Source organism: Globicephala melas, chromosome 11 (assembly GCF_963455315.2).
Source record: "Globicephala melas chromosome 11, mGloMel1.2, whole genome shotgun sequence".
In the NCBI taxonomy this organism is placed as follows: domain Eukaryota; kingdom Metazoa; phylum Chordata; class Mammalia; order Artiodactyla; family Delphinidae; genus Globicephala; species Globicephala melas.
Window position 1 is genome coordinate 98760986 of NC_083324.2, and position 25552 is coordinate 98786537.

General features: G+C 54.8%; 1 protein-coding gene across 4 annotated transcripts in view; it reads right to left on the reverse strand.

The window, feature by feature from the left end:
• FARS2 (phenylalanyl-tRNA synthetase 2, mitochondrial) overlaps positions 1-25552 on the reverse strand; it is a 509124-nt gene that overhangs the window by 80202 nt on the left and 403370 nt on the right. The window contains exon 9 of one of the 4 annotated variants that reach the window (XM_060308105.1): positions 4284-4303. The exons of the other annotated variants lie outside the window; for them this stretch is intronic. Within the exon in view, the coding sequence (XP_060164088.1) occupies positions 4300-4303 (4 nt within the window). The 3' untranslated portion in view covers positions 4284-4299. Of the gene's footprint in view, positions 1-4283; positions 4304-25552 lie in introns of those variants that run through there. 4 annotated transcript variants of the gene reach the window in all.

Consider the following 25552-nt stretch of genomic DNA (forward strand, 5'->3'; position numbering starts at 1 on the left):
AGAGAGCCAAAGATTCTGAATAAAAGAAAGACAGACCCCGAGCCAATAAAACGTGAGTTATGTTTGCTATGAAACTGGGCTTTTCTCAGGTGGCAGGGGGGTCTTCAAAGTGCCTGATTCTTTTCTGAAATTTACATTATATTGACAATTTTTTAAAAAAGAAAGAAAAACCACAGAGCCATGCATGTTGAGGAAATTTTGAGACATGCATGTATGGTGGGAAAGTTCGCTGCTCCTAGAAATTTAATTGCTGGATAGAAACAGACATAGAAATCTGGGTTTCCAACCAGACTGCCCCTTGAGCTCCGAACTGGCCCATGAAACTGCCCCCGCAAGCCCTCCGTGACGTCCCCCAGGCGTATAGAGCTCAGCATGCCTGAGACCTGATGAACTGCTGCCCCGCTCCCACCCCTGCCCACCGTGAAGGAGAAATAACCTGCATGCTTTGCTTTGGTTGGTGGCGTCATCGTCCACCCAGCCTCTCAACCTGGACACGTGGAATTCCTCCTAGACCGCCTCCTCCCCAGTTTAGCAGGTCGGTCCGCTACTACGTTGTCCTCTTACCCTTGGCACTGTCCCTTGGCATCTCTCTGTTCTTCTGTGCCAGCTTCTAAACCGACCTCCCTGACTGCAGGCTCGCCCTCCTCTACCTGTCAGTGGGTCCAGAGAGAATCTCCAAAGCCCACATTTGACCATGGCACTCCCCTACTTACCACCGTCCATCACCCCCCAGCACCAAAGAATCCGGAGCCCAGGCTCCTTGCACGGTATGAGAACTTGCCTGACCCCCAGAGATGAACAAATCGTGCCTGGCTCCAAAGTCCCCACAGTCACGGTAAAGAAGCACCGTCGCAGGGGCTTCCCTGGTGGTGCAGTCGTTGAGAGTCCGCCTGCCGTTGCAGGGGACGCAGGTGCCCCGGTGCAGGAAGATCCCACGTGCCGCGGAGTGGCTGGGCCCGTGAGCCATGGCCGCTGAGCCTGCGCATCCGGAGCCTGTGCTCCGCAACGGGAGAGGCCACAACAGTGAGAGGCCCATGTACCGCGAAAAACATAAATAAATAAAAATGAAGCACCGTCGTGAGGGTTCATTTTATTGCCAACTTGGCTAGGTCAGGTGTGTTCATATGCTTGGGCTGTCATAAAAAACACCACAGATTGGCTGACTTAAAAAACAGAAGTGTATTTCCTCCCAGTTCTGGAGGCTGGAAGTACAAGATCAAGGTGGCAGCAGGGTTGGTTTCTCCTGAGGCCTCTCTCCTTGGAGAGCAGACAGCCGCCTTCTCGCTGTGTCCTCACATGCTCATCCCTCTGTACACCCATACGCCTGCTGTCCCTCTGTGTGTCCTAATCTCCTCTTCTGTTAAGGACATCTGTCAGACCAGATCAGGATGCACCCTAGCAGGCTCATTTTAACTTAATCACCTCTTTAAAGAGCTTATCGTCAAATGCAGTCATATTCCAAAGTAGGGGGGCCTAAGACGTCAACATAAGGATTTGGAGGGGACATAATTCAGCCCATAACAGCCATAGTAAACACTTTGGGGTCAAACACCAGCTTAGATGTTGCTGTGAAGGTATTTCTTAGATGCAAATAAGATTTAAATCAGTAGACTTTGAGTAGAGCATATTATCCTCCATTATGTGGGGGGCCTCGTCCAATCAGTTGAAGGCCTTAAGAGAAAATACTGAGTGAGGTCCTCTGAAGAAGAGGGAATTCTGCCTGCAGACTGGCTTTGGACTCAAGCTGCAACGTCAGCTCTTCCCTGGGTCTGCAGATTTCAGATTTTTCAGCCTCCACAATCATGTGAGCCCATTCTTTAAAATAAACCTCTCTTTATTGATATACACATACCTTATTAGTTCTGTTTCTCTGGAGAGCCCTGGTTAATACAATCATATACCCCCCAAAATACCTGATAACACATAAAAATGTATGTCCAGAGGTAGGCAGTCCAGGGCTGATATGCTGTTTCCCAAATCATCAGGGACCAGGCTTCTTCTATCTCACTATTCCCCAATCCTAGTGTGCTCCCTCATGGCCCAAGATGGCTGCTTGAGCTCCAGATATCATATCTCCATTCCAGCCATCAAGAGAGTGGAAGGTACATTAGAGGGCACACCTCCTCCCTTTAGGAACATTTTCTTGAAGCTGAACATGAACCTGCCATTGGCCAGAACTCAGTCACAGCTAGTTTAAGGGAACTGGGAATGTAGTCTTTATGGCAGAATATGTGTGCCCAGCTAAAATCAGGTTTTATATAATGGTAGAAAGGAGGAATGGGTGTTGCATTGCACCACAATACAACATTTGCAACAAGTGCCAAATGATGGGTACCAACAACGAATGAGTTACTGAGAGCTTAAGAGGAGATTAATGTCAGCGGGGGCAGGCAGAGGGGGTTCCTTAGTGGAAAGGGGACCTGGGCTAACTTTGAAGGAAGGGTTAATCTGCTCAAAGAGGAAAACATCCCAGCACCCTTGCCCCGGGTTGGGCATAAACACCACTGTGACAGAAGTATGGCACTGCGGGTCTCAGCCCAGGATCCGGTGATGTGAGACCAAGGCTGGAAGGCAGGGGTGCCCCACCACAGGCTTGCAGGATGGACAGGCTGACAGGCTAAGGGGGCCCACAGCCAAGGGCATCTCGACTTTTCCAGCACCCCGAGTCCTCACGGAAGCCTCTTAAGGCTGGGGATGAGGGGAGGGGCTGGGGAGTTGCAGCCATCTCCTCAGGGCCAGCCAGCCAATGGGCGGCCTCGCTGATGCTGTAATGCTCCAGCTTGGCATTTCATTGGCCAGCTCTGTCTGGGCTCAAACTGTTTCTTCGTTTTTTTAGAAATTGCAAGTGGGCACAGACAAAACACAGAGGAGAGGGGCTGACGGCCTGAGCCCAGGTGGGTGGACGGAGTGTAGTGTTGTCTGTGAGGACAGAAGCCCAGGCCCCGGGGAGGCCGGGCTCTCCCCCGAGGCACCCGGTTCACTTCTGGGTCAGCGGAGGGGCTTCTCCCCTAGTATTTAGCTTTTGGTTTCACAGTTTTATAATTCACATTTCTTACTGTAGCGTCACTCAGAGCTTTTAATACTCAGTGCTGTGAAGTTTCAACAGGGATATGCCTGTAAGTCAGCAGCCTTTCCCACACTTGGATGGTCTCAGAACCTTTTATTCCCAGAGCACAGCAGGGACCCAGTGTTCCACAGACACACGCTAGAAAATGCTCCTACCAGGATGGGTCACTCTGGAAATCCAGCTTGTCAGGCACGCTCCAGGGCCCCCTCACACCCACCTCGAGGTCTTGCCAGGCTCTGGTTAGTTGAGGGCTGTGACATAACAGGGAACCAGCAGCTGCCCTGGTCACCCGTGGTCCCAGCTAGAGGGGGAAAAAGGAGGGGGAGGGGAGAAGTTTGGGGCTGGGGGAGCCATGCTCTGTCTCCCATCCTCCCCTTTGCACCCAGATTTGCATCCCAGGTGTCCAGGACCCCAGCCAGCCAGCAATGACAGAGGCCCTGAAGCACCAGCATCCTTGGGTGCTGGAGACAGGTTCTCCCCTCAAGGAGACAGAGACTAAGCAGGTCACTGCACTACAGCTTGCTGGGTGTCGGAGTAGATGTCATACCAGGTACAGTGGTGGAAGAAGGAAGCAATAACTGTGCCTTGGAGGCGATGGGGGGCGGGGTATAGCACCAGGGCGGCAGGCAGCAGGAGAAGCTCAGGACACAAGTCAGCCCTTAAGCTTGTCAGATGAACCCACACACAGTCCAGGGGCCTCCACAGTGCTCTCGTGCCAGGGAAGCAGGTCTGGAATCTGAGAATCAGGCTCGTGGGACAAGGGCCAGCCTCGCCGGTGCCCTGGGAGTTACTAACGCCCAGTGCCCGGGCAGAGGCTCAGCGAGCCTGGTCTGCCGCGTGTCCCGGCCAAACCCACTCCTGGCCTCCAGACTGCAGCTTCCGCCTGATGACATGCAGGGAGCTTCGGTCAGGCGATGGCCACAGGGTCAGAGGCCACAAGCCCCTCAGCGCCCAGCTGGGTTAAGCACGTTGCATGGTGGGGGGTGGCAGGGGCATGGGAGTTGCTGGCGTGGCGGGTGTCCCTGCAGCTGTGGTCGTGGCTGAAGCAGTCGGAAAAGGCGGGATACAGACGGAGCAGTGACGGGGGAAGGGAGAGAGAGGAGGAAACGGAGCGAGGGCAGCTGGTGCAGGGGCAGCGCCCTGGGAGCGGGACGTTTTCATTTCTGTCCCCAGCTGCTGTTCTTCCGGCCTGCGTGACCTGGGGCGGTCGTCTCTGCTCAGGACCAGCTCGCTTACCTTTAAGAGGAGGTGGGGAGAGTAGCTGTGATCCTCAAGGCCCCTCCTTCTCAAGGGTCATAACATTCTCTTTTCTGGACGGTCCCTCACCAACTGCAGCCACTGTGACCGGGCGTGGGCAGGCGGGTGCAGATAGCACAGCAGCGCTGCTAGGGAGTCCAAAGTGGTGCAGCACACAGCCCGCCCTCCCTCCATCTCTCCACCTCCTACCTGCTGGGCCCCCCAGGACCCAGAGACTAATGGAAGAGTCTCCTCCAATGCCCATAACGGTCCTGCAGCCGCTTCTGCAGGCCCCGCCTCTCTGCTGGCAGCAGGCTGTGAGTTCAGAGGGAAAATGAGCTCCCTGTTCTCGGGAGATGAAGCCAGGGTTCCGAGTCAGCCTAGGACAGCGGCTGGGCTGCAGTCCTCCAGGCGTGGGGCCCGTACAGAGGAAACCTGGCTCATCCCTCCGCCCCACGAATCTAAAGAGAAGAACCAAAGATCATCCTTTGTTCCTACTTGATATGGTGCCTTTCCTGCCGCTGTTTTCAAGCTACATTTAGCTAAGAATCCTTTATTTAAATGCATCTTATGTAGAAGTGTAAACAACACATTATTCAATAATTACTTCTTGAAAGAAACATGTATTAAGTGCAGTGTTGAGAACTGCGTACCCACTGATGTTCCAAACAGACTTGCTCTCTGCCTTCATAGAGCTTGGTTTAGTGAGTGAGGCTGACCACAGACAAACAAATATTTAATGAACTCACGTGATCAATGCAGTGAAAGGAAAGAATGCAGGGAGGCCCTCAGGTTGAGCCGCAGGAGGGCTTTCCTGGGAGGGGGCGCTCCTGCCTCTAGCCAGGACCTGGCAGCGTGAGAGCTGGCGCACGGCAAGGTAGAGCCCTCGGTGGCCAACAGCACCCTGGAGGACAGGCAGCCCCCGTGTGCAGATGGGACAGTGAGACCCCCCCGCCTGGTGGCAGGTGCCGACCTTCCCCACGTTGCAGGCTGAGGCAACAGCTCCCGTTCATGTCCCCAGTGGCCGGCCGAACACCAAGCTGTAGTTTACTGAGCTGCAGCAAATGCAGAGATTTTCACACAATCTGTACACATTAATCATCTGAAGATGACCAACCCCATAAAACCCCATAAAAGAGCGTCAACAAATCCAACAAAAGAAAGAACTTATAACCGAGGAAACTGAGCTACTAGTGTCATCAGAACAGAAAATTTCCAGTCCACGTATTTAGTGCCTTTAGAGAGATAGGGAAGGTATCTATACGTCACATGAAAAAAGATGGTTATGATCAAGAACTGGCAATTACGAAAAGAACCAATGAGAGCTTTTAGAGATGAAAAATATAATTATTCAAAAACCATGCTGACTATAGTATAGAGAATGAATGAAGGAGGCAAGGTGCATATAACCCAGGTAAGGGACGATTGTGGCTTTAGCTGGGGTGGAGACAGAGGAGAGAGACAGGAGTAGATGGATTCAAAATGTATTTTATCGCAGATCTGCAGGACTTTCTAACTTGCCAAGGGTTTGGATGTGAGGGTGAAGGAATGGCACACACAGGGAGGATGACCGGAATAGACACGGAAACGCTCTGGGCAAAGGATGCTCAGAGACTGTAATCCCCTGCCCCACCACAAAAGCCTCTTCACCTGCTGCGTGCGTCCAAACGAGGGTGCTGTGGCTACTGCACCATCCCCCAAATGCACCTTCTGAGACTTTCTCTTCTCTGTGTCCTTGACCCAGAGGGCTTGAGTCCATGTGTGGCCATCATATTTGCCAACCCTGGTGCTCTCAGGGATGGTCCTGGCTGTTGAGGGAGAGAAACGTGACAGTTGCGGGTTGGCAGCCCTTGAAAGCAGGCTCTGAGATGGAGTTTTTTGTACAGAATGTTGATTCAGTAGTCAAACGCCTGGGTAAAGGAAGGGAAGGAAGGAGAAACAGGCAGAGAAAGAAACGGAGCCAATCCCAGTGACGGTCTTGGTCAACCCCATGGGAGGAGGGGGGCCCGATGGCTCTTCAGAGCTGTTCCCGGTTGGGCTGTGATGCCCAGATCTTCGTGGCCGCACATCCCTCAGGCATTAGATTTGGGCAGCCTCCCCACGGCTGGACAGCAAGTCCTGACTGAGGGGGTCTGGGTGGCAGTTTGCAATGCTCAGTGCAGTGATTAAAGCCACAGGAGCCCCTCAGGTGACGCGAGGTGCAGCCTTGTACGCACCTGCTCTGAGATCATCACTGAGCAGATCTCCACATCTGGGGGCAATCAAAAGCTCCTAAGCAAGGGCAGGCCTAATCAGAGCCAAGGAGACTGTACGTCGGGGCAGAAGAGAAAGGAAGGGCTTCGTACGTGGTCAGAGCTGAACCACCTCTGCTGTGGCAGGTGGTGTGATCTGAGCGCGGATCTCGGGAACTTCATCTTCTGCCATCTGGAGTCTACCTGTTCACAACGTAATATCCTGCTGAGAAGCACAGTCTAACTCAATTGCTAGAGACCCTCTCTGCTGGTTCCAATTCCTTTTTCAGAGGACCTGGCTACCTGCGGGCTGAGCCCCAGCTCTCGGAACGCTTTGAAGCCCCAAGTGTGTGCTGATGAGCTGATATGAACTTCTCTGAGTCCCCACGGGGCTCAGGGGTTCTATTTCACACCAAAGTCTGTGCCTGTGATATCTTGATTTGTGAATGTGAAAACTGTGGTGGGAGGTACTGTACCCTAAGACCCCTCTCAGCTACTCAACAGGGCCTGGGATTTTTGAAATTCTGATTCTCCAATGTATCTGCTATTTCAAGTGGTCCCCCGGAAGCGGACTCTGAGATGAGGACTCGTGTGAAGGTGATTTATTGGGAGGAGAGCGAGGAAGCAGGAAATGGAGGAGGAAGCTGGGCAAAGGTGCAGACAGCAAGGCCCCTGGCTGGCAGGTGACTGGCTCATCCACGCGGAAGGTCAGGACCGTGAGCCCTCCACGCGCCTGTCGGGAGTGAAGGGCTGGCTCAGGGGGAGGAGGCTTCCAGACATCTCCTGCTCTCCAGACACCTTCCCCATCCTTGACCATGCTGGGGACCTCAGGGAAGTCTGTTTTTAAACCCTCTTCTGGGCTCATCGTCATGTGAAGCTTAGTGTGAATGTTCGATGCTTTTCCACTTGGAGGCGTTGATGGGGCAGAGAGGAGAAGAGGGAAACTCTGGGTCCCTTGGGTGGGATATGGGGTGGGGAGAGAAGACACAGAATGGGGAGACCCCACCCATCAGAAGCTGAGCTTTGGGCGCTCCACAACTTTGCTAAGGGCTTCCCCCGCTGCTCACAAACAGTCTGGTCCCCAGCGCTCTCACTGTGACAAAATTGTCTCCTCATCATACACTGCTATGCTCATTTGTCTCTTCTGGTTCCAATGACTACCTGCGGCCGCAAAGAAGAAATGAGATGATCAAAGGGGCAAACCCTGAATCCCCAAGGCTGCGCCCTCAATTCCAAGCCAAGGAAGCAGGAACCTCTCTGTTAGCGTGGACACCTCGCAGGTGCCTTCTGTTCTGCCAACAACCCATTTCCTTATAAATGGAATCCGATTTTGTTCATCTTCATCCAAGTCCTTTGGGGAAATCTAGGCCATCACCTTAACCAGGGCTGAGAGTTCATGGCCTGGGCTGAATGTGATGGACTCCTGTCCCCTGACAAACGGTTGCTTTAGGCTTGGGCATGGGTGCAACTTTAGCCAGTGCACCTAAGCAGGAAATTCGCTGATGAAACTTTGGGGCTTGGAGTCTGTGTCTTGTTCTTAAAACCACAGCAGTCTTCTTGGGTCCATTAGGAGAGCAGTCAATGAGGATAAGTCAAAACATTTTGGATGGCAAAGTAGAAAGATGGAAATAACCTGTGTGGTCGAGACATTGGGGAGCTGGTGAATTAAGCAACCCTGGAGCTGCCGTCCGTCTGGACTCATTACGTGAGATAATAAACCGCTTAGTTGTTCCGATCGTGGTGAGTTAGGGTTTCTATCCCTTGCAACCAACCTCATCTCCATGCACTCAGCTGAGATTTTGTCATACGCTCCACCCAGAGGAGCACCTATGAGCTTCTAGCTCCCTCAGCCTCTGACTCAGTAGCTCAGCTGGATTTGGGGATAGATTCTAGCTTACACGCCACACCCTGACCTATAATGAACTCCTCCCCTTTTCTCTTACTCTCCACTTGTCTTAGCCCCCGCCTGTTAGAGGGACTCTCTGCTGAATTACAGCACAACACATCCTCAAGTTCCTATTTCTTGCCCACCAGCCCGTTCCTGCGGTTGCAAGCAGGAGAAAGATGTTGAGAAGCATGAGTCCTGACAATGCTTTGTAAAGGGATGGGGAATGTTTTCTTGGGTTTTATAGGTGAGTAACAGGAAGGAGAAGAAAATAAGCTCATTTTTTTCTAACATTGATTAATTCACAGAAGGTCACATTTTACATCATTTTAATTAACTTTCAATGAGTTCATGTTCAAAATGGGAAAAAGGGTTTATTAAAATAAGTCATGAGGACCCTAGGTATAACAGCATGGGGTATTTAAATAGGATGGAAAATTGGAAATCTTTTCCTTCTGCTCTAATGCATGGTGGGGTTCTGTGAGTACCTAACTTTTCACAAATAGATCCCCTTTACAGATGACGGGAAGAAATAGATGTAAAGGCATTGGCTACCCCAGGGAGCCTTTCCCCAGACTTCTCACCCCTGTTGGTCCCCCTCCTCAGCCACTGGTTAGGGCCCCTTCCCTGTTAACACTCCACAAACCTCTGTCTCACCACCACTCACAACAATTAAACATTAATTGTTTAATTTTTTATTTCCCCCACAATATTGTGAGATTTTTGAGGGTAAAACTTTCTGTTATTTATTTCTTTGTCTTCTAGTAGGATACCTGGCATATCGTAGGTGCTCAGTATAAGTTTACTGAATGAATGAAATCCAAGAACTTTTTCCTGGGCTTCATTTCAATTCAATAAAGGACAAATATTTCTATATTGCACTGTGTAAAGTGAAAATGAAAAGGGAAAGTCCGTTCATAACAGTATCCAAAGGCTACGGGATCTGCTGTACATGCAGGGTGGCTGGTGGGACACAGCTGGTGGCCATTCTCTGAAACGTAGACTTGGGATGAGTGCGGGTCCTTGTCCTTCACACCTAGGAATATAGTAGCAGAGTCTTAAAGCTTCCCAGTGGCGCATCTGCGCTCACCTGGGGGGCTGCCAGAGATATTTTTGCCCAAATTAAGCAAAAGTATTTTTCTTGGTTGAGCTGACACTGGTTCTCCAGATACCTGCCCATCTAACTCATGAGCCCTCCACCACTCATATTCATCCCTTGACAATCCTGTCAGGTGAAATCTCATCCCACGGGGTCTCGTTGAGCATGTCGATGTGCCCGGTTACATAACAAGTCCCATGGCAGGACTACACACCCACCTCAGTTGCCCCACTGTCCACCAACTCACTGTCCTTTTCATTCCAGCCCCTATGGGACGACCATGCCCATCCACCTCGGCAAACCAGCATGAAATGAACTGGAGGAAAAAGCACCTGTCTTCTTCTGTTTCAGGAGAAGCCTTTGTAGACGGGAAAGTTTGAGGCTGAATTTCCCCAGGCTTAGATCTATCTCCCTGTTGAAATTTGTAAGGACTTGTGTGACTTACTTCTGAGAAAACCCAATATTCAGATTCCTAAACGTAGAGTCAAACACTATTCATACCACAAAAGGATTCTCCCGTTTTCAAAAGAATGGTCTTCGTAGCAATCCTACAAATCAGTAAGCATAGAACGGACCACCCAACAGAAAAATGAACAAAATGCTTGATAAAGCATTTCCTTTAAAAGTTTCTCTAAGTGGCTGGTGACATAGAAAACTATGCTCAACTTCCTTAGCCATCATGCAAATACAAATCAAAACCATAACCTAATACCAACAGACACCCACCAGCATGGCTAAAATGAAAAACACAGAGAATAGTTAAGTGTTTGTCGACAGAGATATGGAAAAACTGGAACTCCCACTCACTGCTAGTGAGAGGGGGAATTGGTACACTACTACAGATATCAGTTTGACAATATTTATAAAACTGCATAGAGGCATAACCTCTGACCCAAAGATTCCACCCAACAGAAATGCACGGACACACATGCATTAGGATGTGCCGATCTGCACTATTTGTTGTAGAATACATCTACAACAAATCGGTAAATTGGTCATTATACACATGCCAGTCAATGGTTGAAAGGACATAAGCCGTGATATAGTCACACAATGGAATATTCCACAGCAATGAGAATGAACCCACAGCTACATGCAACAACACGGATGAAATTTACAAACACGAGGTTAAGCCAAAGAAGACAGACACAAAAGAGCATAAACTCTGTGAATCCCTCTAAATAAAGTAAAACCTGGCAGAAAATAACCTATGCTCTTAGAAGTCAGGACAGTGGTTGCCCTCAGGGGGTGAGTGACCGGAGGGGCCGTGGGGAGGGGCTTCATAGGTGTGTTCGGTTTGTGATATGTGCACTTTTCAGGGTGTGTATTACACTTTAGTAAAAACCTTTTTTGGAGTATGATTCAATTTATAAATTTTCCATGTCACATGGAACTTTCTAGAAACATACTCGCCATCCCGAGTGAAATGCACCCCCTACGTTCAATTGGTGTGGGTGTTTTTCCTCCGGCTGTATCTTCGCTTTTTCACTCTTCTGCCTGGTTAGGGAGTTGAGCTAGGATTTGGGGAGCACTTCTGTGCGGGGGCATTGGATCAGGAGCTTCTAACAGCTCCAGTTTTACATTCTCCTCCCTCTCCCCTCCACCCCTTCCTCAATGCCCAGCTGACCAGAGGGACTCTTCGGCAGACACGGTGCTGGGCTGCAGAGGATTCTTTGTTCCTCTGACTCCGTCATGGAACAAAGCCCTGAGACCGGGTGCCTGTCCTTTAGGAGGCGAGCACTTATTACGTGCCTGGAATCACCTCCGTTCACCTCTGCATACTCCCTAGTCTAAGCCCATTTTACAGAGGAGGAAACTGAGAAGCACCTCCCGAAAGGCTGTATCCCTGGGATGTGATGAGCTGGCCCCAGGATCCAGCTGGCCTTTGTCACCACCATCCTGCCTGCTATTTCCTAGAGAAGGCTGGCTCTGTGATTTTCGTTTCCCTGAGTGGCTACCTTCCTTCTGCAAGTAACTACCTGGGTGACCCGCCATCCCTGAGCCGCCATCAGTGGGGAGCTCTGCTGTCACCTCCTCCATCCGAGGGTCTGGGGACAATCTATCGGGATGCACCTGCTAGAGGCCCTCCCCAGATCCCAGTGGGGTCCGAGTGTCACCAGGCTCTGCTCTGAGCCCGCTTGTTCTTTCTCTGTGGGAGGCAGGAAGCCCCAGAGCTTTGCCAGCTTCTCTGCGGCAGGCAGAGAGCGGAAGCTGGACCTGATGGGTCCCTGGGGAGCGTCTGCTCTGGGTGCGTGGTCTGCAGGTGCTGTCAGCCTGCCCCGCTTACAGATGATGGCTGGCCGCCCAGATTCCCCCCAGGCAGCCTGACTGCCTGCTCGACATCACAGCCCGGCTGTTCAGAACTCACCACCACTGCTGATCACAGCAGCTCACCTCTGCAGACATGAAGCCGCTCTGTAATGTGCTGGGGAAGACACAGGGCTACTTGGTGATGTGATTACAGCTCGGCTTCGGGAAAAGAGCCACAGGCCCTCAGCTCAGCCCACAGCCTTTTCTTCAGCCTCGCGTTAGAATTTCCCCCAGGCTTGCTTGTCCAGACCCGGGGGTAGCACACTGACCTCCCCTCAGTGCCCTGGCGTTGTCATGGAAACAGTCAACTGGCACGTCTCGGGAGAGCATGGACACCCATGATCTCTGTGCCCGGGGTCCCCAGGCTCCGATCGTCAGCTGGCTTCCCGTGGCCATTTTCTGCACTTCACGCCTGCCTCGCCCTTGGAAGAAAAACTGCTGCAGGATCCCAGCAGGAGTCACAGAGTTTCATTTCAGATGGCCAGAACCTTAGAGACCATCTGTTGTTCCTTTTACCAATGAGGAAATAAGCCCAGAGAAGCTCAGTGACTTCCCCAAGGTCACACAGCCTTGCAGGTGGGAAACGTGCAAAGAGGATGCAGGCCTCCGGATTCAATGACCCCACACGCCGAATTCCAGGCTGGTTTCTCTGAATTGAAGGGAATCCTCTAGCCTCGTGTAGGTTCAGGTGGCCGTTTCAGGAGTGTCTGGTGTTCCTCTCTTTCCTTTGGGAGGCTAGAGAGATTTTCGAGTTGGCTCTAAAGGAGGGCAGACCCCAGGGCTCACGTGGCTCCTGAGAGGCAGGCAGAAAGCCGGCTTCTGCTTGGGCCGCGGGAGGGAGCGGTGAGGGCCTCACTTCTAGAGTCGTGGCCTGCAGAGCCACCCCCAAGTCAGGGCCGGCTGCACCCCAGCACCCGGCTGCCACGGTTCTTCTCGGGAGCGGCAGCAAACTCGGGCTCCCCGGCAACTCGGACACCCAGGGCAGCGTCGTGCTGGTAGTTCCTACATCCCTTGAAACCGAAAATCCATCCCCCTCCTGGAAGGCTGGCGTGCAGAACAGTCAAGCCGGCAAAGGCCGGTGCGCGGCCGCCATGCAGCCTTTGTGGCCACTTCCCACAGTCACAGACGGCCAGCCGGCTGCGCCTCTGCAATCCCTCCTCTCCTGCCGTCGGCCCCAAGCAGGGCCACAGACCTACTCCCCTCAGCCGCCATGCTCGCCGTTTGCCAGAGTTTCTTTACCAGGAGGATTCTTTTCGGGGCAGAACATGGGTTTCTCTTCAACCATAACATCGGGCTGGGCCGGAAGCAGATGGCCCCTTGGGGTCTGGGGGCTTCCTGCGAGGCTGTAGGAAGGGGGACCCCAGGGGCATGCCTGAGGTTGAGGCTGCGTCTCAGCAACACCATCCCCTTCCTGCGGCCCCCCAGCGCCTCGCCTGCTCTCTGGCCGCCCAGGCCACCCCCTCTCAACCTCCAGCCCCCAAGGGAGGGCTGCCCCAGGTCTCAGCTTCTCCTCCTCTGCCTCCTCCCCATCCGGACTTCCCAGGCCTGGAGCCCACTTTCCAGGGACCTGCCTGTGGGGTGACGGCTGGGGACGCAGCCGATGCGCAGGGCAGTGATGGTGGCTGTGGATTCTCATGGTCTGCCTCTCCAGTTACATCCCAGAGCGAGCACCCAGGTGCCCTGGCCAGGTCCCTCGCCTCTGGCCTCTGTTTCCACACCTGAAGCTCCAGCACTTTTTAAACAAGAGCAACCGTGCCTCCCAGGAGGAGAGTGTTGCTATTTTCAAATGTTCTCATCCTGGTACCTTCGTGCCCTGAGCTCCGCAGAACGGACTCACCGCCTGTCCCCTAAGCCTCAGTGTCTTCGGCTGGTAGGGACCACGGTGACGCCAGCCTCACGCCATGTCTGAGGACTGAGGGCGGTGAAGCCCAGGAAGTGCTGCCCCAGCAGATGCAACATGTGATCGAGCCCGTCACCCTCCCGTGAGGCAGCTGGGGTGGGTTCTAGAGCATCAGAATAACAATGACAGAGCCCAAGACGTCACTGTGTAGAGTGAGAGGGCGTTTAGGCCATACCAGGATGTGAACCGCAGACACCCCCGAGGGCCGCCTGCTCGCCTTCCTGTTTCAGCATCCCCACTCTTTGGAGGGTTTGGAAGAGGCAGAGTGAGGCGTTCTCATGGCTTACATTGTCCTGACTGCACACAAGAAACCCAGAAAAAATCTGTATCCGACCTTCCTCAGACTTTGCCCTAATGATTTATCGTACAGGAGAAGAAGTTAAGGCCCAGAGAGGTTAAGTGACAACTTGGGATCACACAGCCTGCTCCCCATCTCCGTGCCCTGAGGTGCTGTCCCTTCCTATGGTCCAGGGTTTGGTCCAGGCTGTCCTTGACTCACCCACTCACAGATCTGGAGACGGAGCTCAGGGCCTGGTAGTCCAGGACCCTCGGGGGCCAGAGACCCCTCTCAAGCCCCGCCTGACGCAGCCTCCCCCAGCCTGCTCCCGAGGGGACAGGTTTCCCCCGGGTGTGCTTGACCCCTGCTGGCCACACAGCTCTGGTCGGCCAGGGCCTGTTCCTCTGCTCAGGAAAACGGGCCTCTCTACCCCACCCAGTGGGCAGCGAACCACGGGAGGAGGAGATTCAAGGCCGATCTAGGAGGGAGTTGGTCCATGTGGACGGTACTTAGGGTCCAACCCAGTTTTAGGAAACAAACACAAATGTTTTCAGACCTCAAGTGAAGCCATGCACGTGAATCAGCTCAGAGGAATTCTCACAATGAACTTGGGCACCAGACTCACCCTTCACCCGGGGGCTCAGGACGCCATCCCCAGTATCAACCCCGGCCCAGGGCCTCCAGCCACAGAGCCCCCTGTCCCAGGACTGGGCCTGACACCTACGGTGTCCTCAAGAATCGTAGCTGTTAACTATTACCACGGGCTCCATCATCACAGTGAACCCACACGTGGGGAAACTGAGGCCTGGGTGGGACGTGGCTGCAAAGCCAGTGAGAGGCCACATTCAGGCCCACAGCCTCGCGCCGAGGCTCGGACGTCGGGGGTCTGATGGTGGAGCGGAACCTCCGCGCAGGCCTCACTGAGCGGCTGCCTCACCGCTGGGGGGCAGGGGTAGATGGGTGGGGCGTCCCCCCACGGGACTGGTGTCCCCGTCACCACGAGCCTTGGTGCTCGGGCCCTTGCTGGAACCCCAGCGACCACTCATCGCCCAGCATCCTGCAGCCCCAGCGCCATACCCCATCCTCAGCCATTTCAGCAGCTACGCTGTGCTCATTTCAAGCTTTTAATTGTTTTCTCCTCTTTTAAGTTTTCTCTTGCTCCCTCTGAGAGGCAAATGTTCTCAAAAGATGTGATGCCAAACCAAAGATGTGATGCCATCACAAAGATGTGATGCCGGAATGAGGCATTAATTTCCATAGTCACTGAGAAGCAATTGCTGGGGAACGATCTCATTTTCCCATTAAGCGCTGCGGAGCCGAAACCTCGGGGGGTTCTGTTCCCACCCAGCCACCCCCTGGCCCCATCCTCCAGCTCTAACCTCCCCTCCCTCCCCTCCCAGCGTAGTGTTATAACCTGCAGATTGTGTCTTACTTCCTGTCTTAAACGCACACCCCGGGTAGATAAATGACTCCGTTTGGCTCGAGACAGCAGATGACTGACAGGCAACTTACTCCGTGGAAACCAGGCTGGAGGGGCTCCCCTGGCTGACAGATGGGGTGTCTTCCTGGGAGCGCAGAGCAAGTGGCTAATCGCCTTAGCAGCTATGGGAACATGTGCGGCTGGGGGACCGGCGGGCTCCCCAGTGGTCCCCCTTGACAATGGGATGTGGCTGGTGTCTGGAAGGGGTTTCCAGTCTCCCGGGGGCCTCTACACGACAAGGGTCTGGAAGAGGACACGCCTTCCAAGCTCCTTCCCCGGGGAAGCTGTGGTCAGCGGGTCAGATGTGCTGACAGATGTTGACAGCTGGGGTTGACTTGAAAAAATGATGGTGCCTCTTTCTCTCCAAATTGAGAGGCAAGTCTGGCCGTGTCCCTCCCTCCCCACTGAAGGCCCAGGGCTGCCAAAGGCGGAACCAGAGGTTAGAGAAGGGGTCCCCCATCTTCCCCGTCTCCCCACGCCCTGACCACCGACCCGTCACTGTCCCAGCCACGGGCTCTCCTCCTGGCTGTATTCCTGCAGGCCCTGCGCTCCACTGCCAGCTAACGTCCCGTCAACAGATACAATATTTGGGGTGTGCTCCACCCAGGGCGTTCTGCTCTGTTACAAAGAGCAATTGTTATTATTATTATTTAACATAGCTATTTTATACATATTTTTAATATTATATAAAAATAATAACTGTTATTAGAATAAGAACTGAGGGTTGTGGAGTCCTTCTTTACGTGACACACGTCCCCAAGCTCGAGTCCATCCATTCGGTTCAGTGACCGTGTGTGGGAACTGCCGCAGCCCCAGTTTACAGAGGAAGGACTGAAGCCCCAAGATTCAGTCACGTCCCCTAAGGTCACACAGCCGAGCTCTGAGGGTTTGAACCCAGAGTCTCTTGGCTCTGGGGCCTGAACGTTTGATCGTGCGGCCGGACTGTCCATCCAGTCTGCTGGACTCGAGGAACTTCGTGTCCGGCGAGGGTCCTGCGTGGAGCCTGGCAGGGAGGCGCTCTGGGGCAGGGGACCCGCAATGCCCACGTGGTCCCACGGCTGCGGACACCTGCAGCCACTCCTAGGTCTCGCCTGAATGAGAAGACAGACCAGGAGACCACAGCCACTATGCAAAACAGTCTGAGGGTCCTCAAAAAATTAAAGATAGAGCTACCGTCTGATCCAGCAGTCCCACCTGTGCGTATGTACCCAAAGGAAACAAGATCAGTGTGTTGAAGAGGCTGCTCTACTCGCGTGGTCACTGCGTGTTATTCACGATAGCCGAGATCTGGAAACAACTGAAAGGTCCTTGGAGGGATGAACAGATAAAGAAAATGTGGTATATGTTGTAGATATCGAGGAACATTATTCAGCCTTAAAAAAGAGGGAAACCCTGCCATTTGCGACAACATGGATGTGCCTGAAGGACATTACGCTCGGTGAAAAAAGCAGACACAGGAACACGGAGAGTGCGTGGTGCTCTTACACACGTGGACTCTGAAACAGCCCAACACACAGAAGTAGAGAAGCCAGGTGGTTGCCGGGGGTTGGGGAAAGGGGGGAGTGGGAAATGGGAGACTGTCAAGGGCAACGAAGCTTCAGTGATGCCAGATGAGTAAATTCTGGGAATGCGAAGTACAGCGTGATGACTATGGTTAACAATGCTGTGTTGTGTGCTTGAAATTTGCTAAGAAGGTAGGTCTTCAGTGTTCTCACCGCCAGAAAAAAAGAAAAGGAAATGGTACCACGCGACGTGATGGATATGTTAATTAGCTAACTTGTGGTGATGATTTCACAGTATATGCATGTATGAAAACATCAAGTTGTGTACCCTGAATAGATACAATTTTTATGTGCTAATTATACTGCAGTAACACTTGGAAAAAGAGACCAGAAATGAACAGTTAACAACTTTGCATCTGTTTTTCATGTCTCAAAACAAAGCCTTTCCTACTTTGCAGGTGAGAAGTTGAGCTCAGAGAGGTTGAATCAAATGACAAGGTCACACAGCTTTAAGGTCTCTGCTCTTGCCATCAGACAGCGGTTAAGGACTCTGTTCTCTTCCTCCCTGTCTTGGAGGCTCCTAAGTTGCCCTTCTTGGCCTTTGGTGCAGCCAAGCTCTTGGGTTGGCTTTTATACACGTGTGAACCCAGACGCGAATGCTGTGACCGCCTTGTTTACACCCCGCCCATCGGAGCTCAGGGCTGGGAAAGGGTGGGAGAGAGCTCTTAGGGTCCTGGTCCACCTGGCCAGCCCTGCAGAAGGCCACCGGAGCCAGCTGGACGCTGCGCGGGGCGTGGCTCCGCTCAGCCAGCCTGGCTCCTGAAGCCACGCGCCCCTGCACAGAGGTGCACCTCCGCCCCAGGAGCTGCCCTGCAGCCTGGAGGAGCTCCTGCTGGGGCTTGGCCGGTCTGTCTGCCCCAGCCCAGGGCTGGTCTTCCCTCCAGAGCAGCAAATCAAAGCGCATTTAAGGGAACCCTGAGAAGACAGGCCTTCTCCCGCCTCGAGTCCTGGGAGCACTTCTGGCAGGGAGCTCGGAGGGCTGACTTTTGCAGAAAAAGAATGCACCTGGAGGAAAGGAGGGTTTCCTCCCTCCTTGCTGCCTGGTCCACTAACACCAGCCTCGCCAGCACGTTGGCAAGGAAGAGGGATTGAGTTCTGTGACCTAAGGAGTCCTAAGGGCACTGAGGCAGCCGGAGAGGCCCCCATTTGGAGAACCCACTCCGTGCTCTTCGCGGCCTCCGCCACCAGGGCTGTGCGGTCTCGAGGAGGATAACACGGGGAGACCCACAGCAGCAGCACAGGCCTGGCGGCGCGGGGGTCCGGTGGCTGGTGGAGGGACAGCACAGGCCAGGAAGACAAGGGCCTGGCTCCGTGCTCCCTGCCACCCTGGGGATGTCGCCCAGCCTCTCTAAGCCTCAGTTTCTTCACCGACAATGGGGACGGTGGTGTCAGCTTTGCAGGGCTAGTGTGACAAACGAATGAGAATCTTAACAGGAGCCTGGGAATGTCAGCGTCATAAGTTTCGCACTTCCACTGCTGCTGACACTATGCTGAGTGCTGAGTGTGGACCAGGCTCCGTGCCGAGGGCTTCATATTAATTATTCCATTTAATTGTCTTAAAACTCTAAATATTCTTACTACCCCCATTTCACAGATGAGAAAACTGAGACTCAACAAGGCTAAAGATGTTTTCCGGAATCACTGGGCAAGGGCGCGCTGAGAGTGACCAGGCCTCCCTCCTGCCTTTTCAGCCCTTTGCCCAGCACGCGGTGGTCCGTTTAACTGAGGAGCGTGCTGGCGTTCTGAAGTGCACTGGCACAGAGCTATTGAGAAGACTGGTGTGGAATGGTGCCTCGAAGGGTCGTGGGAGCTGACAAAGCCACGGAGGAAGGCAGAGGCTGCCTATGGCCCCTGAGAGGCCTGGGGGGACCCTGGTCATTCTCTCCAACATCAGGCCCCATCTTCTTGCTCACTTCCAATATCGGGAAAATAATTTCAGCCATGCACCCTAATATGATTTATAAATTCTATAAATGTGCCCTGAGCTAAGGAAAGCATCTCAAAGCAGACACAGAGATCAACACTCTAGGGGGAGAATACAGAACTGCAACTAGATTTCTGAGGTTTTCCCCCTGCACGCCCCGCGGGTCCTGGCTTGGGCCCTCTGGGCTGGAGGCCACGGCTTTGGGACCTTTATGGGGAGCCCGCTGGGGCCTGGCCCTGTGCTGGGGCCTGGGTGGCCACGGGACAGGCCCTTCCCAGCAGGAGCCCATCGGCTGAGGCGTTTGGAAGCGTAGCCTTTGGGGTCAGACGGGAGCGGGTTCTGAGCCCAGCTCTGCCTCTGAGGAGCCACGTGGCCTAGGAAGTGACCTTCCCTCTCAGAGCCTCCGTTTCCTCAGCTGAAATGAGGGAGACAGACCTCCGTGCAGAGCGGATGAGGCGACAGCCACAGGGCGTGGCACGTGCGTGGCACACAGCAGGCGTTCAAGGAGCCCTGGGTCCCCACCGTGCCAGAGAGGCACGTAGGTGGCCTGGGTATGGGAAGGTCAGTCCTGAGGATGAGTCTGAATGGGAGCAGATGGCCCGGGAAAGAAGTCCCCAGGGCCCCCTTGGCACTCGGGGACCCTCTCCCGTACCACTATGAGAGAGGTGGGCCTCCCGCAGGGCAGGTGTCCCTCCAGGTAGAACTCCACCAGCAGAGACACACACATGCATTCTTTTGGATTAACCCTTCCTCTGGCATCTTCCCAGTTTTACTCACAAGTGCCTGTAAGTCTCTTTGGCAACTTAGAAAGCAGCGTAGAGGCAGGAAAACAATCCGGGAGCAGAGAAACGTATTTTTGGCCTGAATGGCCCCGTGGACGTGTACCGTCTCTGAGCCAAGGCCATTTCGCCTGACCCACACCAGGCTCACGTGGCCACCAGAGAGCTGGGCCAGCTCCCCAGCCCCCAGCTGCAGCCCCGAGGGGGGAAGGCTCGCGCTCTCCCGCCTGAAGGAGCAGTGCTGGGTTATCAGAGCTGCTCCCCATGTGGGGCAGGAAGCACCAATACCTGCTGATGCTCTGACCCCGCCCAGAGTGGCCCAGGCACCCCGTGGCCCGGGACAGACAGTTTCAAGATAGCAACCCAGGGCCAGGCAATCACAGGACCGTCTGCCCTGGAAGAACTGCTTTCAGACTGGCATCAGATCAAACCTGCATCTCAGCAGGGAGGGCAGCCGTGTGTAATGGTGGAGATGGGATACAGGAGACGCGGCCACAGGCGGAGGAGACGGCATTGCTTCTTCTCGGGGGCTGCTTGCTCCCCGGGAGCCAGAGCACACTGTCCCCCAAATGTCCCCACCCCAGGACTCTCTGCGTCGGAGCTTTAGGGGCAAGTGTTAGATTGCACTGCGGCTGCAGCCAGCATGTGGACAGAGGGCCCAGTGGGCTTCAAGGGCGCCTCCCCGGCGCAAGCCCGTCTTGCAAAGACCCGGGGGAGCGGGTGCTGGAGCAGACCCCTGACTGCCCGTGCTCCCTGCTAGTGGCCTGCAGTGCATTACGCCCGCCTTCCTTGCCCACCGCATGCCCCCGCCCGAAAGCGAAGGGCTCATTTCCCCCATCACCATCCTTACGGAGAGTTTAGCGCCAAGTTGCATAAGCTTTCGCTCCCCTGGCCTGGCCCGGCCTGCCTGTTCCGCTCCAGCCACTGTGAGGACAGGACGAATTCATCTGCAAAGGACAAGCTCAAACCTCTGGTGGAAAACCAATGCATGTGCCGCAGTAAATGGGAGCAGCTTTTTAAAAAAAGCACGAACTCCACTGGGAACCCCGTTGCCATAGTAACTGGCGTTACAGCTTTGCTTCCAATAATTAATGGAGGGCTTTGCTATTACAGTATTCTTGAAACTTCGCTCTCCCCTGTGCTGCACTGCAGCACGCGGCATCCTCTCGCCATTCATAAATATTTCATTACCTTCAGCTGCTGCGTTACCGCGGACCACGCAGGGCCTGATCCGCTGCTCGCCAAGTTCCCGTGTCCCGTCAGAGAACAGCTTCTGTTTCTCCTCCTCCTCCTGTGTCTCCATTTCCCTGCCTTGACATTTTCTACCTCCCAAACCCAGAAGGGTGACCTTCCTGCGCCCCGGTTTTCAGATCCAGGCATCCACACGCTGGGCCTTGTCTTCTTCCCTGAGGGCCTCTGGCCTCACCCCGCGGCATCAGTCCGCTCGGGCCCAGCTGCCTCTTTGTTTTCCCTCTGAGGGCGCCCTGGGAGCACGCAGCCTCTGGGGTCGGGCCCTGCAGTGAGCTGGCGGAGGTTCAGTGACTGTTAAGGGAGATTCTACCTGCCCTGCAGGGTTGGACAGAGGGTGAGGCCCACCCCGCCTCCCAGCCCTGCCATCCGTCCCCTGGATGTGCTCAGATGTCGGTGTTGGTGACGGCTGGCGCTGGTTTTCATCTTGGTGAAATAACACCCACATGTTTTTTTAGCAGCGTGAACTCCGTGGAAGGGATGGCTCCGGTGAGGGTCCTTCCCAGGCACGGGGAGAAAGGCAGCTCCCCGCCCGGGGACCCTGTGGGGCGCTGCCTGGCGGCAGCAGGAGGAGTCCTGAGCTGGAGTCATAAACACTGGGGTCGATTCACCGACCTTACGTGCAGAGACCAGTCTCAGTGCCACCTCCCCCAGGACCCAGCCAAGCACGGCTACGCTCCTGCGCACCCTGGGAGAACGTCAGGACTCAAGTAGCAGACGTCGTTCGGGGGAATAGGCACCGGTGCTTGGTGGACGGCTCCCTGGTCCTCCCATGCGGGCAGCCACGCTGGGAGAGGACAGCCCAGCTGGACCCTGAGCCCGTCCCGGGGGAGACCTGGGGACACTCCCAAGGCCCCAAGGGCTCTGGACTTGTTTCCCTCCCACAAGGATATAAACCCTGCCTTGCCACTCGCCACCTGCCCCCTCCCGTGCAGCCTCCAGGGCTTTGAGCAGATGGCCCGTGTTCTCTGGATGCCTTCGCTCTGGGTCAGGGAGGCCTCCCCTTTCCAGCCTTCCCCAGCTGGCAGGGCAGGGGGGCGATACCTGTGAAGCCACTTGTCACAGGCAGTCCTGAACACCCTTCCCCACCGTCTGCCCTTCTCCACGCCGCCCTCACGGGCCCGGGGCCAGGCAGATGCACGTGGTGGACCCAGAGGCCACGGCCTGGTGGGCCGAGGACAGGAAGAGCCAGAGAAGTCCAAACGGGGAAGATCAAATTCCGACCCGAAGTCCCAGGAAAGAGTTCAGGGAAGAAGACGGAAGATGGGGCCTAGAGGGTTGGAAACGGTGGGGCTTCTGATTGGAACGGGGAACCGGAAGCAGAGAGCCCGGCGGGACCGGGCACGGAAAGGTCCAGGGCCAAGGGCAGGGCACCTGGATGCGGCACTGCCCGATCTCCACCGTGGGCCCGAGTGCGTCAGGCTGGTAAGGGGTGAACGTGGGATCATCACAGCCACCGTGACCACGTTTCTCTTACGGCCTTGACCTCCTTCTCCAAACCCTGCCTCAGTTACAGACGCGTCCCAGAGTCCCCACGCCCCCCAGGCCTTCGGTCATGCCAGCGGCTACCCTAGAGACACTGTCCCCTGCCCCTGAAGTCCCCAGGCTGCCCGTGAGCTGGGGATCGTCTTTGACAGAACTTGCAGCCCCCTTGTCAGTCTGAGTGGGGAGCTGGTCCAGGACTCTCTGCGGAAACCCCGGATGCCTGGGGGCTATCTGGTTATCCCCTCTGAGTCCTTGGCTGCTAAGGCCAGGGACCTTGGGTGCAGCCCCGCCCTCCTGCCCCGGGGACATTGGCTGGGACACTGGCCCCTCTGACGCTGCCAGGCCCCTCTCGAGGCGGGCTCACGCCAGCCCCAAGGACCCCGGACCCCTCCCTCCGACATCCGGCCCTGGTGGGAGGACCCCCGGCAGAACCCTCTCTTCCCGCACCCCCATGGAGCCCTCTTCTGGCCTCCTGCCCCGCCGCAGTTCCTGGCACACAAATTCAACCCCCTGCCCACACTGCTCACCACCTTCCCTGCCTATCTTTTTTATTTTTTTAATAACTGTAGTAAAATACTCAATGACATAAAATTTACCATCTTAACCGTTTTTAACTGTGCAGTTCTGTGACATTAAGTACATTCACATTGTTCTACAGCTATCGCCACCATCCATCTCCAGAACCTTTTCATCTTCCCAGACTGGAACTCTGTCCCCATTAAACACTAACTCCCCTCCCCCATTCTCCTCCCTCTGGCCCCCTGGCAACCACCGTTCTACTTTCCGTCTCTATGAATCTGATGACTAGGGGCCTCGTACAACAGAATTCTACAGTATCCGTCCTCTTGCGACCGGCTTATTTCACTCGGCATCATGTCCTTAAGGCTCATTCATGTTGTAGCGTGTGTCAGAATTCCCTTCCTTGTTAAGACTGAACAATATTCCATCGTATGGATGGACCGCATCTTGTTTATCCATCATCAGTGGATGGACACGGGGGTGCTTCCACCTTTTGGCTACTATGAATGATGCTGCTGTGAATGTGGGTCTGCAAATAGCTGTTCGTTTCCCTTCTTTCACTCCTTTTGGGTACGTACCCAGGGGTGGAATTGCTGGATCATATGGTAATTCTATGCTTCCTTTTTTGAGGAACCATCATGCTGTTTTCCACAGTGGCTGCACCATTTTACGTTTCCACCAACAGGGCCCAAGGCTTCTGATTTTTCCAAATCCTCGCCAACACTTGTTCTTTTGTTTCTTTCGCAGCAGCCATCCTGACGGGTGTGATGTGGTGGCTCGTTGTGGTTTAATTCACATTGCCCCAGTGACTAGGGGTGTTGAGCCTCTTTTCATGTGCTTTGGGCCATCTGTGTATCTTCTCTGGAGTAAGTCTACTTGAGTCCTTTGCCCACTTTTTTTTTGTGTGTGTGTGGTACGTGGGCCTCTCACTGTCGTGGCCTCTCCCGTTGCGGAGCACAGGCTCCGGACGCGCAGGCTCAGCGGCCCTGGCTCACGGGCCCAGCCGCTCTGCGCCATGTGGGATCTTCCCGGAACCGGGGCACGAACCCGTGTCCCCTGCATCGGCAGGCGGACTCTCAACCACTGCGCCACCAGGGAAGCGCTGCCCACTTTTTAATGAGGGCGTTTGTATTTTTGTTGCGGAGTTGTTGGAATCCAGCCTGTGCCAGAGCTCTCTGTGGCAGGCACCTTCTCTATGAAGGAGCCCCCGTGACCTCTGGTCTCCACGGTCACATCTCTCTCTTGCATCGAGATCATCTTAACCGCCCTGGTGGGAAGCATCTCCAGTCTCTTGCTTTGCAGGCAGCAGGAAGAAGCAAATGCAGCGTTTGCAGGCTTGAGTTCAGGGCAGCTCCCCTTAGGCAGGACGTGTGACGCGTTATTTTCGTGACCTTCGCCTTCCTTTTGGCGCCAGGGCCTTTCTGGCCTCGGATCCCTGCACGCTTTCCATCGATGGCTTCCGGGAACCGTGCACAAAGTTCCTCTACCGCATCTTCCTGGGTCAGAGCCAAACGCTTCGTAATCACCGCTTCAAAGACTCTGCATCACGCGCTTCAGGGATGCTCCAGGGACAGGGAGAAAGGACGCCTGTACCAGAACTGCTGCCACTATTCTAAGTGTCTCCGCACCCCCTCCAGACCCCAGTGCTCAGGGCTGGTTTGCTGAGGGTCTACTCTGGACTGCACTCCAAGCCCCGTGCTGGTCCCCATGTGGGGGACCAGACTTCCGCTCATCCGGGCAGGATCCTACCTTCCAGCTCCAGGGAGGCTCCCTGGCAGAGCTGGAGAAGGGAGAGAAGGCAGAAAGATGGGAAAGGGCAGGAAGAAGTGGCGCAAAAGCTGTCTCCTCCTCACGCAGGACCCCCTCTGCCCTCTCCTCCGCTGGATGGGGAGACCCAGCTGCACACTCGTTTGCTCAGAGACTGACCTGCTTTCCACTCCGGTCTGAACTGGGCAGCTCCAAACCTCACTAAGCAGACGGAAGCCGGGATGAGCCCCAGGGCACAGAGTCTGACCTTCAAGGACCAGGTTTCCCCCCAAACAGGGCAGATCTGATGTACCTTTGGGTCAGCTCTGCCATCTGACAGGAGCTGCCTTTCAGGGAGTGGCATCTGTCCTTCAGAACAAGCCCAGGGAGGGGGTGAGGGAGTGGGGAAGGGGGAGGCCAGGGGAGAAACAGTGGTGGACGGAGGTGGGGAGTAGGGAGGGAAAATAAGGGCCATCCTGGGGCCCGGGGGAGCCCTAAGTCTCGCCAGATGATGGAGAAAGTCTCCACTTCCAGCCCACTGTCCAAGGAGGGTCCCTCAGCTTTTCTCTCTTCTACGCAGACTGGAAGGAAATTCCACTGCTTAAACACAAGCATGTAAGCGACTGGCCTGAGCCCCTAAGGATCCGTCCGCCTCGGCCATCCTGACGTCCCCACGCCGCCACGGGCAGACAGCCCCGTCAGCCGAGAGGAGCTGGCCAGGTACGAGGTGTCTGCCGGGAGCAGGGAGCTGGCCCCTGTCCCCTGCCTGGGCAGAGCGAGTCTGCGTTGGTCACACGGAGAACA